The following is a 16,922-nucleotide window of genomic DNA, read 5'->3' as shown; positions in this document are numbered from 1 at the left end:
AATCCCAAACATGACCCTAATTCTAATTCATCATGCGTGTGTAGCCTGGATGATTTTTAAATTTAATTTTCCATTTCTTTACATTTTCAACCCACGATACCAGCCCTTCTGTTATTCTTTACACTGTTGCAAACATGAATTTGTTGTCCCTGCACAACACCTTCGTTGGTGCCAAGTACGAAATTTGAAGGAAAAATATTGTCATGTTCTCTAGTTTAAATTAAAGGAAAGTTGTCATTTTCAAATCAATTTCTTATAAATAAAAATAAATGAAAAACGGATAGTATAAATTTTATATTATAGTCTGGTATAATTTTTTATTATATAACAATTATTTAGGTTAACCATTATTATTTTTAAATAAAAACAAGACAAGATAGTTGAATGTATCAATCTAACAAGATCCAATTAGCAATATTTTTTAAGGCTATCAAAGGTTTCCAAATTCTTTGTTTGAATGTTATTGGGAAAAAGAGAAGAAGAGTGATCAAGGAATAATGATGGGGAGGAAAGGAACGAGAAAGAAAGACAAATTCATTCATTGTTTAGGAATGTGAAATTTAGATAGAGTGGAGTAAAGTAATAAAAATGCAAGATTTTTTTTTAAATATAATTAATAATGAGGAATGCAATAATACAATTATATAATCTTATTAGTTGCATTTAATTATTTTTACAATTTGTGACTAAAAAAACCACAAATTAATGGAAATGTGAAACTTTGTACGTGAAGGTTTTAGAGGGTTTAAAAACCCTTCGAAATCTTCCTCTCTCTTTCATCCAACTCGAAAAAGACTTTCCAAAGTTATCATTTATTTTTCCTTCCCCTCTAAAGCTAACTCTAAAAAACAAAGTTTAATAGTATTATCAAAAGAATTAATTCTTTTAAATATGTGATCGTTCATCCTACTAAATATCATTTTCGATCATGGAACTATTCCTCACCTTAAGTTATCTTACCTCGCTAAACCAATATCAAAGACACTATTAGCCATTTTAAACTTACAAGGAAAACACGTTATATGTATTTATGTAAAGAGGGTAAAAGAAAAAGAGAGATAGATGTTGGGTGTTCCTAGCTCTGTAAATTCTTCCACCACCTATTTCTATTTTCTTCTTCAAATGAAAAAACCCTAATCATACCTCGCCGTTTACTCTTCTCCCATTCTCTCTCTTCTTTCTCTCTCTAGTTCTCCACAGGATCAGGTACTTGTGGATATTTTTCTTTGCACCTGCTCCAATTCTTAACTATCTTCACAAATTGATCCACAATTTAATTTAATTCTTATTGATTTTGCATAATTCTCTTGAATACAGATTCAGCCCTTGATTATTGATTCGTTTGCTTTCTAAATTTGAATGATAACGTGTTTGGAATTGAGATATGGTTATGGCTTATGAGTTATGAATATCAAACTCTGTTATGCATGAGCTAGCTGCTTGGCATATATATTTAACTGAATTCGAAGTTTTTATTTTCGAATCTGATCTTTTGTTCTTTGCTGAATTATGCATCTATGGCATTTCATGTCTTTGAATTATTGAAAGATGAAGATTTACAAGTGATGCTTTATGCTGTTCTGTTTTTCATTTTCATAGAGAATCTACTTATGATAAAGTAAATCATTTGTGCTAGATTGATTTGATTTTGTTTTTCTTCAATTTATGGTTAGGATCGAATCGATATAATGGAAGGGTATGTTGGTTCTAAATCAAATATATTCTTATTTTCATATAGGGTTCCTGACAACCGAACAGAGGACAACGAGTCAGCTAGGGTTTGAACTGGTCTCAGGTTTGTGTAGATTTTGTTGAGATTTTTTAGGGTTTTAAAAATCTTCATTTGATCGCGGATGTGAATTGGTGTTTGAGTTGGATCAGCTAAAAAACATTTGGAATCTCTGTCGCTATAGTGTGATTTGGTTTTCGACATATTTGAAAATTAATTTATGTGAAGATTTATCATTCTTTTGTGAGCGTTGAATTGAACTTACTGGAGGAACATGGAGAACGTGTGTGATGTCAATCACTTGGATGCTGATATTCTTTTGCCCCCTCGGAAGCGTCTTCTTGCTGGAATGAAAAAACAAAGTCCAGATGGTTATGCTGTTGCCTCTCCATCTGCGGTTGTTGGTTCTTATTTTACAATTTCTGAGGCTGTTTCCTCGTCCTCCTTTTCAAGTGAGTTTGAAACCCGACTTAAGAATTTGTTGAGTTCTCATTCAAATAACCCTAACCTTACCCCTGAGGAGGTCGTGGAGGCATCAAATGCAGCAGCAATGGCTGCAACTCAGGCTGCAAAGGCTGCAAGAGCTGCTGCCGAAGAAAAAGCTGATATAGCAGCCAAAGCAGTTGCTGCAGCCAAGAGTGCTTTAGATTTGGCTGCATCTTTCTCTGGAGAGCCAGCCAGCCAGGAAAGAAATCTGAAAAGGAACAAGCTAAAGAAGCATCTCCCAGTTCAGCTCTTGTACAAAAATAACCAACCGGTTGATAATAGTGGGACAGATGAAGAATTGGCCCGTAAGTTACATCGAGCCATGAACAGTTCTCCAAGAATCTCGAAGAACTCTCCAAATTCAGACTCAAAAGGCAGTAAGCACAAGAAGCCTAAATGCTCTTCAAGTTTTGAAATAAATGACGGCTTTGATGGCGGTTTGGCATCTAGGCAAGTTTGCTTATCTTTGAACAATGGGCATGCATTAGCAGGCAAGATTGATTATGAAGGCTCCATTAAAGAAGTTTGCTCAAGTAAGAAAGCTAAGAAGGGACCGAGATCTGATAGGTCTAACCAAATGGAGATGGATAACGTGGAAGCAGAGTCAAGCCGGTCAAAGGAGAAAAACATTGCAGATTTGTCTCTCATAGGAAAGAAGAGAGGAAGGGTGAAGCTAAAAAAGTTGCCCTTGAGCATTTGCACCTCGAAAGATAGGGCACAACCAAAAGAAGGTATAAGAGCTCGAAGTTCTCCACTGACTGAAATGACACCATGCAACCATCCTGTTGATAATGTACCCTCATCTTCAATGGAGCCATCCACCGAGAGAGTGATGCCAATGGAGGGTACATCAATGTGGAAATGCAAGGAGTTCAAGGCACCGGCTTGTATCAAACAAAATAAAGCTGTGCAGTCATAATATTCAGATCGAATTCAGTTGGCTGGATGCTACTACTGTGACAGAAGTTGATAGCTGAGGTAGAAATCATGTTTTTTTTACATAAATGGCCTTATCTTTTTGTTCATCTTTGGTTTGTGATGGATTTGCACTGACTTAATGTAAATTTAGATTTATACTTGCCTGCATTACTTCTTTCAGTTTAAAGTTGTGTGTAAGGTTAATTGATAGCAAAGTTTGAGTTTAGATAGAACAGCCCTTCAGCACGTGGCATATTCATATTCCATCCCATATTTGTGTTGAGAATTAAAAGACAACATATTGGTCTTCTATTTATGATTTTTGCTTAGCTATTGAATTAGTTTTCCTCTTATTGTGATCAAATGTCTGTAAATGCTGATGTGAATTTATTTGCTGAGTTATTATTATTATTATTATGTAATACTTGATTAATAGTTCATGAAATGGCGACTAGTTGGTTAGAAATTTTGAAGCTGCTCAAGATATTCTATTTGCACTTTAGCTCAATATAATTCAATAAACTAATTGCATCCTGATTCACTAAAGAATGCAAAAATAATTAATTTATGGCGTTAAATTGATAATAAGTTACAAAATCTTTATTGGTAACAAACTTTTGACAGCAAATATTAATTTAGTTAGTAGCACTGATGGTGAAGTAAAGTCTTGGCATTTTGAGTAGTACGGACAGTTACATGCTTCTCTAAATTAATAACATAGTAAAGATAGAGTTTGGCATTCCTTCCTTATTTTTCACTATTATCAGTTTATCACTCAATGCCAACCTTTCCTTTAAACAACCAATATGTGTTATACTCTATATTTATTACTTCTTATATATTTCATTCTATATTTATTACTTTTTATATATTTCAATAAACCTTTTACTTTGCCAGTAATAATGAATGGAGAGATAATTTTAGAATGTTAATATAATTGTTGATAGATTTGGGAGTTCAATTATTCTTATGTACTTTGTGTGAATTAATTATAAATGGCTTATAAATAATGATGAAAGGAAAATAATATACTAACCAGACTTTATTGGCAATACTTCCAACTATCAAGTATTAATGTTTCTGCCATTTTGTTTTAAACTCTCAAGGATCAATGTTCTTGCATTTATTTTAAATTAAGAATTCATTAAAGTATTGAAGTAGGAGCAGAACTATAAGATTCTAGTTGAAGTTAAAGAACGTTATTTTATTTTAAGGTGATCATAGTTGTTCTAAAGTAACACTGCGTTTTGTCATCGAAAAAAAAGTAACACTGCCTTACCCCTCTACTAGTATCGTGCATAGAGAAGTGTTTGAATATTGGATCAAACTATGTCTCACATTTTATGTTGAGGATCAAACTATATATTTTACATTTTATGTTCGAATCTTTTTTGTATTGAAAAAATTAAAGATAGCCTTAAAAAATAACTAAGGATTAAATTTAAATTGTGTCTGGTTAGCTAGGATTCTAAAAATATTGCTTCTTATATACCCAACTATTATTACATCTTTTTTTCTGGTGATTTTATTTGCACTAGATTTTTTAACTCTTTATTCTTTTCATATCATCAATCCCTTATTTTGTTTTCTTTTTTATCTTCCCCTCTCCAAATCTCCTACACTAAAAAAGATGCTTGGCAGAATATTTTTCTTCTCTATACGTATATTATAGATGCAAAAGACAAGAATCTAGAAAGCCTCTTTGTTGCATTTGTGTGAGGAGGAACATGGATCACTTGTCCCAAAAACTTTCTCTATCTAATCAAATTATATTAAATAATAAAATTATGTTTTTATGAATTTTTTATTTAATTAAATATTACATTTTTATTAGTCCAAGACACAAATCGATTCACAAAAGAGTAACATGAAATCTGGGTTGTTTGTGTGAGGACAGGTAAGAAGTAACTTCGTTGTCAGGAAAAGCAAATAGCAATGAGGAACAAGTAGCAACTTGCCACATCCACGTGCACTAAATGGACCCACATTGTAAAATGCTCTTTCTGAAAGGTATGTGTCCCTTCTTATTTATGTCCTTTGGGTAAGGGAATCTTAGACCATAGATAAGGGCATACACCAACCATAACCCTATGAAAGATACTTGAGATATGAAGTGTGTGATTCTCCGAGGATGAATTTATACATCACTTTATGACAGTGTTTTTGAAGAAAAATAAATGCAAAATTTGGTACTCCATTCCTTTTTCTTCCATAACCTTGTTATTTCCTCTCCTCATGTTATCACCATAATAAAAATAATATTAAACTTGATAAAATAATAATTAATAATGCCTTGAATAAATAAGAATAACGTTCTTTTTTAAAAACGGACACTTAAAAAGGAAAAAATAATATATTATAATATATGCTTATGCGATTCATTAATTTTATTTTAAAAATATCTGGCCTCTTAAACAAAATGACAGCAATGCATTGAGTAAAAAACACATTTGACAAAATTTGAAGAATGAGCAACATAAATATATGAATGACCGAAGGTATCTTGTAGGAGCATCGCTTCACCTAATCTAAAAGTTTTTTATTTTATTTATTAAATACTTTTAAAATAAATTATTTTTTAACGGATAATATTATTTGATTTATCTTTAATTCGGTATGTATTTTATGATGGCAATGTCATATTTTTTAACGGTCAATCGATAAAATTAGACAAATCAGAAATTAAGAAGTTATTTACAACCTCATGTTTTTATGGGGTGTCTTAATTTGATAATCACTGTCAGATTAAGTGGATCCCACAAAAATGGCTAGATATTTTTTAAGTTGATACATACATTGCTTTATATTTCTAAAAAAATTCATTGAAAATAAAATGTTTACAAGTTACAACAAGATATTGGTCTAATAATATAATGCACAATTAGATTTTTAAAAAAATGAAAAGATTAAATATTTAATTTCTGGGAGCGATACTTGTTATAAATGATAGTTATACACTCTAAAAAAGATTACTTTTTTACCCAAAAATAAAAATAGTAAAAGAAAATAGTGCTTAGAAGTTGGATATGTCTAGTTGCTTAACGAATATTGTTATTGTAAGATGAAGTTGGGTCAACTACTTCACTCCCTGAATGTTTGAATAGGTAAACTTGAGCACATAAGCATATAAGATGGGTAGGATAAATTTCTTGAAATATGCCATATTACCTTGCCTCTAATTTTATACTTTGTTGGAAGGTTAGAAAGGGTCATGTATTTGAATAAAGGGTTTTCAAATCCTAGGAATTCAAAATATAGAAGAAGGTTTTAAAACATTCAAAGGAAACCAACATGGAGTTGGAGTGAGTAATAAGTGTTAAAAATAGATGTTGACCCGAATTTAAAATTTCACCCAAAATGTAATATTTTTAAAGAGAAAAAAATATATGCACCGATAATATAATTATTTTTTGCATTTTTAATATATTATTCATCATTTATATTTAATTATTATTGACTCTTAAATATAAATAATATAATGAATGATGTATTAACTATGTATCAATCTTTACAACATAAGCATTACATTTATTTTAAATATCTCATCATGAGGGGAAGAATACTCAACTAAAAGTCTAAAGAATTTATGAAATTTAATCTACGACTAGTAGAAAATATATAGAAAAGTACATTCTCCTACTAATAACTTATCAAAGCACACAAGGTATCATTTAAGGAAGAGAAAAGATAAATTTTGTATTGAAAATGATATTTTCACAAATTAAGAAGTGTTGCACCTAATTTTTCAAATTTTAACTTTTTTCTATTGTCTTTGAGTATTTTTTTTCTTCTTGTCTATATAATAAATATCAATAATATTACTAATAACTTTAGACACCGGAAATAGTTCAAATAAAAAATTCAAGATTTTATAAGTTTCTATAAAAATGAGAAGAGGGGACAAGTCATAAATTGTTCCTTAATAAATACATTAGCCATTAGGTAGTTATTATGGGTAGGATAAAGTTCTCCCATAAGCTTTACGCCAACCTTCATCCAATACATTGCGTACCAAATAAGAAGAGTAACAAGTCGTTGAGGTGCATCATGATATTTAGTTAATTAATTAAACTTATAATATTTCCATAATTTATTAATCACAAATTAAAATAATTTTATTGAATTTTAATAATTCAATGTTCACAGGCTTATTGTTTGCTAGCTTTCATGCAATTTAAGCCTTAATAAAGTTTTTAATGAAGCCTTAATATGGAGTATCATGCAAAGCAAAAGCTAACGCTATATAGTTTTACAATATGATACTAAGGCAATTTCAGTAAAACATAACAAATAGGAGAAGAAAAAGAAATGTATATACTGATAATGATAATGCATGAATTTTATACATTATCATCGGGTCATCTATCGCTCATATGTTTTTTTAACAAGAGTTTAAAATTTGTGCACTGACAGTGTAAAGTTTTTTGCACTGTCAGCACATTATTCACCATTGATTTGTATTACTTTTGTTTCAGAGTCAATAGTAGTTAATAAATCAATAGTGGATGATTGACTGAGAGTGTAAAAAACATTTACACTGTCAGTGTATACATATTAAATCCTTTTAACAAATACAAATAAGTTGTAAATGATGTATTAACTGTGTATAAATTTATATACATAAATACTCTAACGAAATATTTTACTCTTATTTTAGCCTCACTATTTCGTCCACACATTTGTTGAATAAAAAAAGTTTAGAAATGGCCTTCTGGTTGGGCTTATTGCCATCAAGCTACTAACTTGACTTCATTGGCTAACTTGAACAACTTTGTACTTTCTCAAAAAGGGAAGGAAAAAATGACCTATTTCTTAAGGTAAAGTATCTCTATTTTCTATATTGTTATGTGAAAAATTACATGTAACACTTCATTCTTAAAATGCATCACCATTCCCCAAATAGATCAAAAGACACTCGTTGGGAGGGACAGTCACACACCCCGAACATTAATGTTAGAAAATGTTGACATTCCTAAGTTCAAAAACAAATATGACTAGGGGTTTGTCCACCAAAAACAGGAGTCACATAAGAATGTACAAAGTCATTTATCCTATCTTTGTAATCTTTATGCTTTATATGCTGAGTTGTGACCTCAATGAAGAAAAAGAAAACAAGACTTGATTTGAATGAATATCATCACTTACATAATGTGAATACTATACATGCAAATTCTGTTGTCAGATATCTTTTGATGAAACAAACTCTTCACCAGTTTACAGCATTGTAGTTAATAATCCAATAGAAAAAATCTTAATAAACTGGAACAAAGCAAAAGTAAATCAAAATCAATAGTCATGTGGAAGGAGAGGCTTTAAAGATGTGTCTTTGATGGTGAGTATCAAAACAAATCTCTCCCTTCACTTTCCCACCTTGATTTTAAGGTTGCTCATACCAATATTCACCTTTTCAACACTAGATTCATTTATGGTTTCATTTGGAGTTGATTCCTTACAGTTAAGCCATGGGTGCTGCAGACACTTTTGTGCAGTTGGTCGCTTCTCGGGTGCAAAATCAAGAAGTGGTAAAAGAAATTCCGAGAACTCGCTAGCATCTTTCTCTGTGAACTTATATCTATCCATGAGCAATTTGTCAAGTGGCCAAAACTTTAGCCTTCTGATCCTTTTTAGATCCCCGTGCCTGTCAAAGAAATCTTTGGATTGTGCTCCAGCAATAGCAATCTGCAAAGCATTCACAAGCATCAGAGATGTTAGAATAGCCACTCAAGTAATATGCAGAACAGTGGGAGTACCCTCAAGGGTGAGCCTCGACACAACTGCAAGGTTGTTGGATTGAAGTCACGGGTTCAAATCCTCGAAACAGCCTTAACACTTGTGGGGTAAGGCTGCGTCATGTGTACATTAACCATCCAAGACTCTACTAGTTCGGAGCCTCGTACACCAGACAACCCTTTTCAGTAGGAGTGTACTCACCTTCCGGGGCATCTTTCCAAGGAGTTCCATCATCCGAGCAAGGTGATCCTGAAATTAACACAATACGGAGTTTAATTATTCTAATAACATGCAATCTGAAGTATACAGACATGGGTAAAACAAGTTTAGGAAATCACAAACTGCATACTTCCCACTTAAACGCTTGATCAAAGTGAATATTGCACCCTTTTTGCTGAACAAATCAGAGAATAACTCCAAGACCAACAATTGTAGTTATAATTATTAATTTCATATTAAAAGCATGAAATTCCTAATGCAAACTCAAATTTTTATCATTTTCTTTTCAACATATCACCAAAGAACAAAATTATTAATGGCAGAAAGGAGAACTCGATAGCTACTTTCCTACTTAAACTATTGATAAATCATTGATTACTACTAGCATGAAATTTTGAATTTCATCCTATGATTAAACGTTTGAGAAACTCATTTTTAGAAATAAAAACCCAACCAGAAATTGTCCAGGACACATTTTTTAGTTCCACCCTCATCAAGGTCATAAAAGGATCATAAATAGATAAAACAATGAATGTCTTTAGATAAATTGTGACACGTGACCATTATCCCTGTGAAGGTATCATATAAAACCTACCAACAGAAGGAAGTAAAATAGTCCTGGCACTTGATTAGAGAATATACGAGATTAAAATCACCACCAAACCTATTTTCTCAGGTCAAAAGAAAAAATGCATATCTAAGCAGAGAATGTAGAAAATTTGTCAACCCGACATCTGATAAATTCGTATTATAAGGTAAACAGTTCTTGCTTGAACGTTTATCATAAATAATACATGCATTAGATAAAAGAATGTAATTTAACCATAATAGTTTATGGGTTGTGTTGACAAATGCCCTAAGTGCATTGTTTAAGGAGACTAGTCTTGGAAACCAATTCAAACACTTCTCGATATCTTACCCAAAAAAACAACACTTCTTGATATGTGAAAATATTATTTTTCAAGATCAAGTTTCTCTTTTCTCTTCCTTAAACAATGCCCTTAGGGCACTTTTTAACAATCCTAATAGTTTATTAGCAAGATCATCATACCTCGTCCTCACAAAAACCTTGTCCACCACCCTTGGGTGTAAACAACACATCACCAGTGGCAAGCTCGAAAGCTATGCAAGCAAAAGACCACATGTCGACAGAGAAGGAATAGCCAGCCTTCAGTATAACTTCGGGAGCTCTGTACTGCCTTGTCTGTATTTCTTCTGCAAGTGGCTTATCAGCCCAACATGCATTTCCGAAATCTACTATCTTGCATCTCATATCAATCCCATCGATATTTCTACCAAACTTTGGAGCTTCTTCTATTCCTCCCATTGAACCTCTTTTTAATGATATCTTAGCAACTGCCCTCCTTGCTCTTATTTTCAATCTTTTCTCAATAAGACTTGTAAATCCACCATTAGTGTTTCCCTCAGGCTTCTCTAGAATTGGGGAGACTCCAGACCTAAAAGGGTCTTTCGAAGGATCAATGGCTGAAAATAGTAGAATGTTTTCAGGTTTTAGGTCAGTGTGGATTATACCAAGTTCTCTATGCAAGTAATCCAAGCCAATCAAAATGCATTTGCAAACCGCCCGAACTTTACTCAATGGTAGGCCTTTGTAATGGTTATATTTGATCAAACGGAGCAAGTTATCACCAAGAAACTCAAGGACCATGCAAAGGTGCTGCCCATTTGGGCCTGTGTGCTTAAAATGATCAATCAATTGGACAAGGCACCTCGAATTTGAAGAATCACCATTAGCAATCGATGAGAGAACATTGATTTCATGAAGGGCTGCCTGAACAAACTCGGCTGCACTTTTTTGGATCTTGAGAGCAACATATGACTGAAAAACGCAAACTTAAAATAAGAAAATATATGAAAAGTAAATTACTAGACCACTACAGCAATAATTAAGTCCTATTCCCACTGGTTGGGGTTGGAAAAATAAGGGAAAAAATACTAGACCACTAAAAAAATAAATGAATTTATCACTGGTCGGGAAAAATCGATGAGAATACATGCATATCCATTAATTTTTTACCTTTATATTAGGTTTTTGAATTAAACATATAGATACATGAACAAAGGATGGTGATTGGGAATGTTTCTTTGCAACAGTGGACAAAAGGAACACAAGTTAAGCTTCCACCATATATCTTCTTATTTTATTCTTTCTTTTGGCCCCTTCTTGTTTTCTAAATTCAAGCATTTAACAATATCATACAAGTTATGCCATTTTATGGTGAAAGAAGCTACATATAAAAGACAAGAAAAAGAAGGACATACTAGCATGTTCTATAAGATATAAAAGACAAGAACTATTACAGTCACAGAGCAGTATAATAGACAAATACCAAAATTTCTTAACAAATTCAGACAGAACAAAGAGGTACCTTCATTGCTCCTCTATATACAGACAAATCTATGAAAATCAGGTGGTCACATTTTTTGAGGACCATAAACATTCAACAGCTTTGGCTATAACAGATTTTTTGGTAGTTGTGAAACATGTTAAAAAACAAACATATCAGTGAAGAAAGAAAAAGAAGGATCCCAGTGGCATGGAAAGAAGAATTCAACATCAATAAGCCAAATAATCTCAGTTTTGATTCATTCAATGAAATGATGCCCACATGACAGAAAAGGACAAAAGATATATATATATCACTAAATAAAATGAACCCCTATGTTGGGACACTAAATTTTTTAATACACTTCTTACATCTGATTAATTATGTGAATAGGATGATGAACATATTCACCATTAACCACGAATACAATCATTAAATAACATATTAAACATCCAATTTACATGATCAATCATGAATTTATTCATCATTAATCTGTGTAAAAAATTGTATTAAAAAGTAGTGTGAGATCATAAGTATTTGTAACAACGACAAGATACAATAATAAGGTGCCAGTGGAAGGAAAGAATAAAGGAAGATCTATGAGCCTCCACAACAATTTAAAGCAGAAAATTTTGAAGAATATATGTACCAAGTGCATAACACAACTAGCAAAAAAACGTTCATAACTCCACAGCAGCCATAGAATCCAAAACAATTTCCATCAAGGCAAAATAAAAAATCACCAAACATTCAAATCTAGAACTCAATTCAAAGATCAAAATCAATTGGAAAAAAAAGTGGGGTCAATTAAAAAACACACCTTTTGAAGAAACTGATAAAAAAAATCAGAAAAGAAGAAGAGAGGATGAACATACAGATGTTTGAATATCATAAGCAAGCCACACGGTGGAGAACTGACCCCAACCAAGTTTCCTCTGCGCTATGTATCTGCCGCCGGCGAATTGATCGGCGACCCTAACGGCGTGGTACCCTCCTTTCCGGTAAGAATCAAATCCTTCATCATCTTCTTCCGACCCAGATGAAGATGAACACGACATCACTCTCTGATCTATTCAGATTCACCCAACAACACAAAAAGATGATATTTTTTCCAACAAAAAAATTGTTACTTTTCCTTCTGTTTTGCTTTGTGGTGTTATAGGAGGGTGACTAAAAATTGAAGGGACAGTGTTTTATATTTGTGGTGTGTGGTTTTTGCAAATCGCATAAACAAGGCTATTTCTCTCTCTTCAATTGCTCCACTTTTTTCTCAATGTGTCTTCTTTCATTCCTTCCTTGTAATGTTTTACTCTTGTCAATGTTCGATTTTATTTTTCATCCTGTTTATATATTTCTTTGAAAGCCCATATTTTTTGTTACATTTATACCCTCCACCCTTTCATTTTGGTTGCTCATGTCACTGACCATTTTTGGAATTTAAGATAAAGGTGACAAACATAGCCCACCTCTAGGACTATGTCTACTCGTGCAAATACTCACAAAATAATTTATAGATGGGGATGAGTATCAAAATAATCGCTCAATAGGTACACATATTTTATATATTCTTAATTAAATATTATATTAATATATTGCCTATTCTTTTTAATTATATTTTGTCTGATTTATTATTATTTTATAAAAAAATTTAGTAATTGAACTATAATAAAAAAATTATTATAAACATATTATATCATTCAAGTAATAATTATTTTTATATATCGATTATTATAAAATATATAATTAAAATTGGGAACTTGTTAATTATTAATATATAATTATCATTATCCCGCCTAGCTATATAACCATCCATATTAATATATGGTTTTTTTATTGGGAAGTAATAACATATACTACTAACTAGTGAGAGACATTAGTTGAATAATGTGAAATATAATTGAATTACCATATATCATATGAGGCTAAGAATAAAAAATTAGTTTATGGGAGCGATACTCAGTGATAAATCTAAGATCCAAAAATAGAGTGTACAACATAAATTAAAATTAAAATAATAAATATTATCAATTATAAAAAATGAAAATACTGATATCAAAATTACAAAATTTAAATATATTTAATCAAATAAAGTATATATTTCATAACTAATCACTATGTAATTTCAGATTTTGAAATTGTTGAAAGATATTTACTTCATTGTCAATGTTGTTGAACACTTCTCACTAAATATAAATCACTATATAGTTATTTATTCATGCATCTTCTATTCGATTATACACTCTATTTTTTTACAATTTTCATAGTTGAAAAAACTCTTTTTAAAATTGTATTGTTAATTTCAAAAGAAGATAAATTAATAGGGAAACAATGTGTCTTTCACCTCCAACTAACTTATCTTAAGATTACTTATTCATTTCAAAGAAGCATATTCAACAATGTTATGCATGTCAACGAGTCAAAGATGTAAGTCTCAAGTTGTTTATCAAACATCATTTAATCAGTTAAACAAGAAAATCATGTAGAGAAAACTTTACAAATTCAATCAGTTTTGTCTTATCAAAACTACAGAAAAAGTCAGATAAACTCAAACAAGACATATAAAGAAACAATTGAGTATTTCTCTAGGATATCCGATTATGAAGTTCTTTGATTGCATATCTATAATATTATAAAATAATTCGATACAATAATGATTATTTATTTTTCATCAAGCATGTCATGTCATTTACTAAAAAATAAATTTTGGGCTTGTAGAATTATAAGTAAGAGTGTAATATATAGGCAATGCTTAAATATTTATATATAGTCACTAAATAATCTAACATTTATTTGAATTCCTTTTATTTTAAGAGTGAATGGTAATTAAATATGGATGATAAATGATGTAATAATAATGTGTAGAACTCATAGACTTTCAAGGTATATATTTTTTCTCTATAAATAATATAGATTTTTTTCAAAAGTTCCGGGACGTGTATTGCACACCCTCAAGACTATATAGCATAGTCATTGGCCGTACTTATTAAAAAAAGTAAAATCTAAATCAAAATGGATTAGTTTTTATCATAGTGTGTGATAAATAGCATTGTTATACAAAGAGGGTGATCTCTTATGTTTTTTCCTGATACATATATTTGAATTAAGTTGCGTGTATTTTACTTTATTTTATCTTTATAAAAAATATGAATATGAAAAAGAATATTGTTTTAAAATGTGATAAATCATTATCTCTTGTAAAATATAATTAATTACATTAAAATTACCGCATCCACTAGATATATCAAACGAACTACTTACTTATTGGATAACTAGCAGTGTACCCGTGCACTTGCACGGGTCGCTTCTTTGTTTAATAAATATACTTTATAATATCAATAAATCATGTATTGAAACATTATATTTCCCATTCATATAGGTGTAATATTAACATTGATTCTTGAGTGTATATATAGAATATTAACAATTATAAATGTGTTTGTATAAGCATTTATTTGTTGAAAGTGTGATTATAGAAAATATTTGATTCTTAACTAACTCAATAAATAAAATTCAAATTGTATTGGATAATATATTACTTCTATATTCTCTATATAAAATTATAAATATAAGGAGTTATTTTTTCATCATATTTTTTGTGATTACGTTTATAAGTATCATATAAAGTCATAAGGATTTTTTAGCATATCTCTTAAATGCTTATGTTTTATTTTAGACTAATTACAACACTCCTTCCAAATTCTTTATTTACTACATGTCACATGCCAGACATTATTTGTTCCACAAATTTTTTGAATTTCAGAAAATGCACAACCTGTTAATTATCTCTTGTGGAAAATACCTGTCATCTAGAAAAAATATCGAAAAAATGGACAACATACACCTTGTTAATATGAATGAATGCATAATTTAAACAATGATAAAATCAATAAATATGCAGTGCATGATATAAGCTAATATAAAATAGAAATAATATGGCGCTCACGATTTTTGTCCCAAAATGCACAACCTTGACTTATTTATCAACTACTTCATAGCCCCTCACGTTATCAAGCTGCAGCTGTTAATGTGGAGAGCATGCACTAGATATTGAATAAGTCCTGCTTATGGGAAGAATTATTTAAGAGTTAATAATAATTGAAAATGAATGGTAGATAATATATTGACTATGTAAAAAAGTTCTTATACTATTAGTTATATTTTCCCCTCATATTATATACTAACATGACATTTATAATGTATTTTATATAAATATTTATACACATTCATTATGTCATACTATTCATTTGATTTTTTTTGAGGAGTCAATAATAATTAAATATGAAAAGTGAATAATACAATAACAATGTATAAAAATTATATGGTAGTGCATACATTTTTATCTCCATAATTATTTACCTGATAGATTTCATTTGATTGGCATTGAGATCTAAACTCACTTTAGTTAATCATGGTCAACACATTCTTACTTTCTTACTTTACAATTAAGCTGACTCTAGTGAAGTTTTATATGTTAATTTTAATTTATTCATGTGCAACCAAAAAATAAGAAAAATGAACATTGCAAATATCTTAAGACCCGGTTCATGTACAAATGATTTTTAACTAAACTATCCAAACAACATAAATATTTCAAAATTAATTCGCTTCAAACTTACTTTAAACCAAAATCAATCTTAAAATAAAGATTTAGTTAATCTAATACCTGTTAGAAGAAGAAGAAAACAGAGAGGGTATAGCAGAGAGGAAGAAGGAAGAACAGAATGGAATTAAGAAGAAGAAATTCAATGAATATTAGTGTAGTGTATTGATCAAAGAGAAGGAGAAGAATTCTGAATTTTACAATACAAATGCCTTACTATTTATAGCAATGATTAACTAACTAACAACCTACAAATAGAAAGTTCCATTAACTAACAAAACTGAATTACAAATAACCAAGAATTAACACTCTTCCTTAATTCAGTTTGCATTGTTTGTCAAGCCAATCTTCTTCCTCAAAGTTTCAAATCTTCCTTTCTTCAATGGCTTGGTTAAAATGTCAGCCAATTGATTCTCAGAATTGCAGAATTCTAGCTCCAATCTACCCTTGCTCACTTGTTCTCTTATGTAATGAAATCTGGTTTCAATGTGCTTGCTTCTACCATGAGCAACAGGATTCATAGCCAGGTTTATAGCAGATTTGTTATCCATTATCAGCTTTAGCTTCATTTCTTCTTCTTAATTCCATTATGTTCTTCCTTCTTCCTCTCTGCTATACCCTCTCTGTTTTCTTCTTCTTCTAACAGTGGTATCAGTTGCTTTGTGCGTGTGGATTCTGTGTGAATCTTCCTGCGGGACCTGTGTGTGTGTGTGCATCTCCGTGATCAACAGCAGCAAAGTGTAGCAGTGATGACAAGCAATGGAGGATTCTCATTGACACTTCCCATCTTGGATGGCAAGAATTATGATCGATGGAGGAATCAAATGAAGGCCATCTTTGGATTTCAAGAGGTTTTTGAAGTTGTCCAACATGGTTATCAAGAGATTGGGGA

The 16,922-nt window shown here is 30.9% G+C and overlaps 2 protein-coding genes across 2 annotated transcripts; one reads left to right on the top strand and one right to left on the bottom strand.

Annotated features, from left to right (window-relative positions):
• LOC109333254 lies at positions 1,036-3,447 on the top strand. Its single transcript, XM_019568644.1, has 2 exons — positions 1,036-1,206; positions 1,739-3,447. Exon 2 carries the CDS (start codon positions 2,004-2,006, stop codon positions 3,132-3,134), a length of 1,131 nt encoding a protein of 376 aa, XP_019424189.1. The 5' UTR covers positions 1,036-1,206; positions 1,739-2,003; the 3' UTR covers positions 3,135-3,447.
• LOC109333258 (SRSF protein kinase 1-like) lies at positions 8,231-12,748 on the bottom strand. The gene is made up of 4 exons (XM_019568648.1): positions 12,306-12,748; positions 10,134-10,922; positions 9,065-9,112; positions 8,231-8,812 (listed from the first exon to the last, which is right to left on the bottom strand). The coding sequence occupies exons 1-4, from the start codon at positions 12,486-12,488 to the stop codon at positions 8,492-8,494; spliced, it is 1,341 nt and encodes a 446-aa protein (XP_019424193.1). The 5' UTR covers positions 12,489-12,748; the 3' UTR covers positions 8,231-8,491.

Source organism: Lupinus angustifolius, chromosome LG18 (assembly GCF_001865875.1).
Source record: "Lupinus angustifolius cultivar Tanjil chromosome LG18, LupAngTanjil_v1.0, whole genome shotgun sequence".
In the NCBI taxonomy this organism is placed as follows: domain Eukaryota; kingdom Viridiplantae; phylum Streptophyta; class Magnoliopsida; order Fabales; family Fabaceae; genus Lupinus; species Lupinus angustifolius.
Note: the sequence above shows the minus strand (reverse complement) of the source record. Positions and strands in the feature narration are given on the sequence as shown.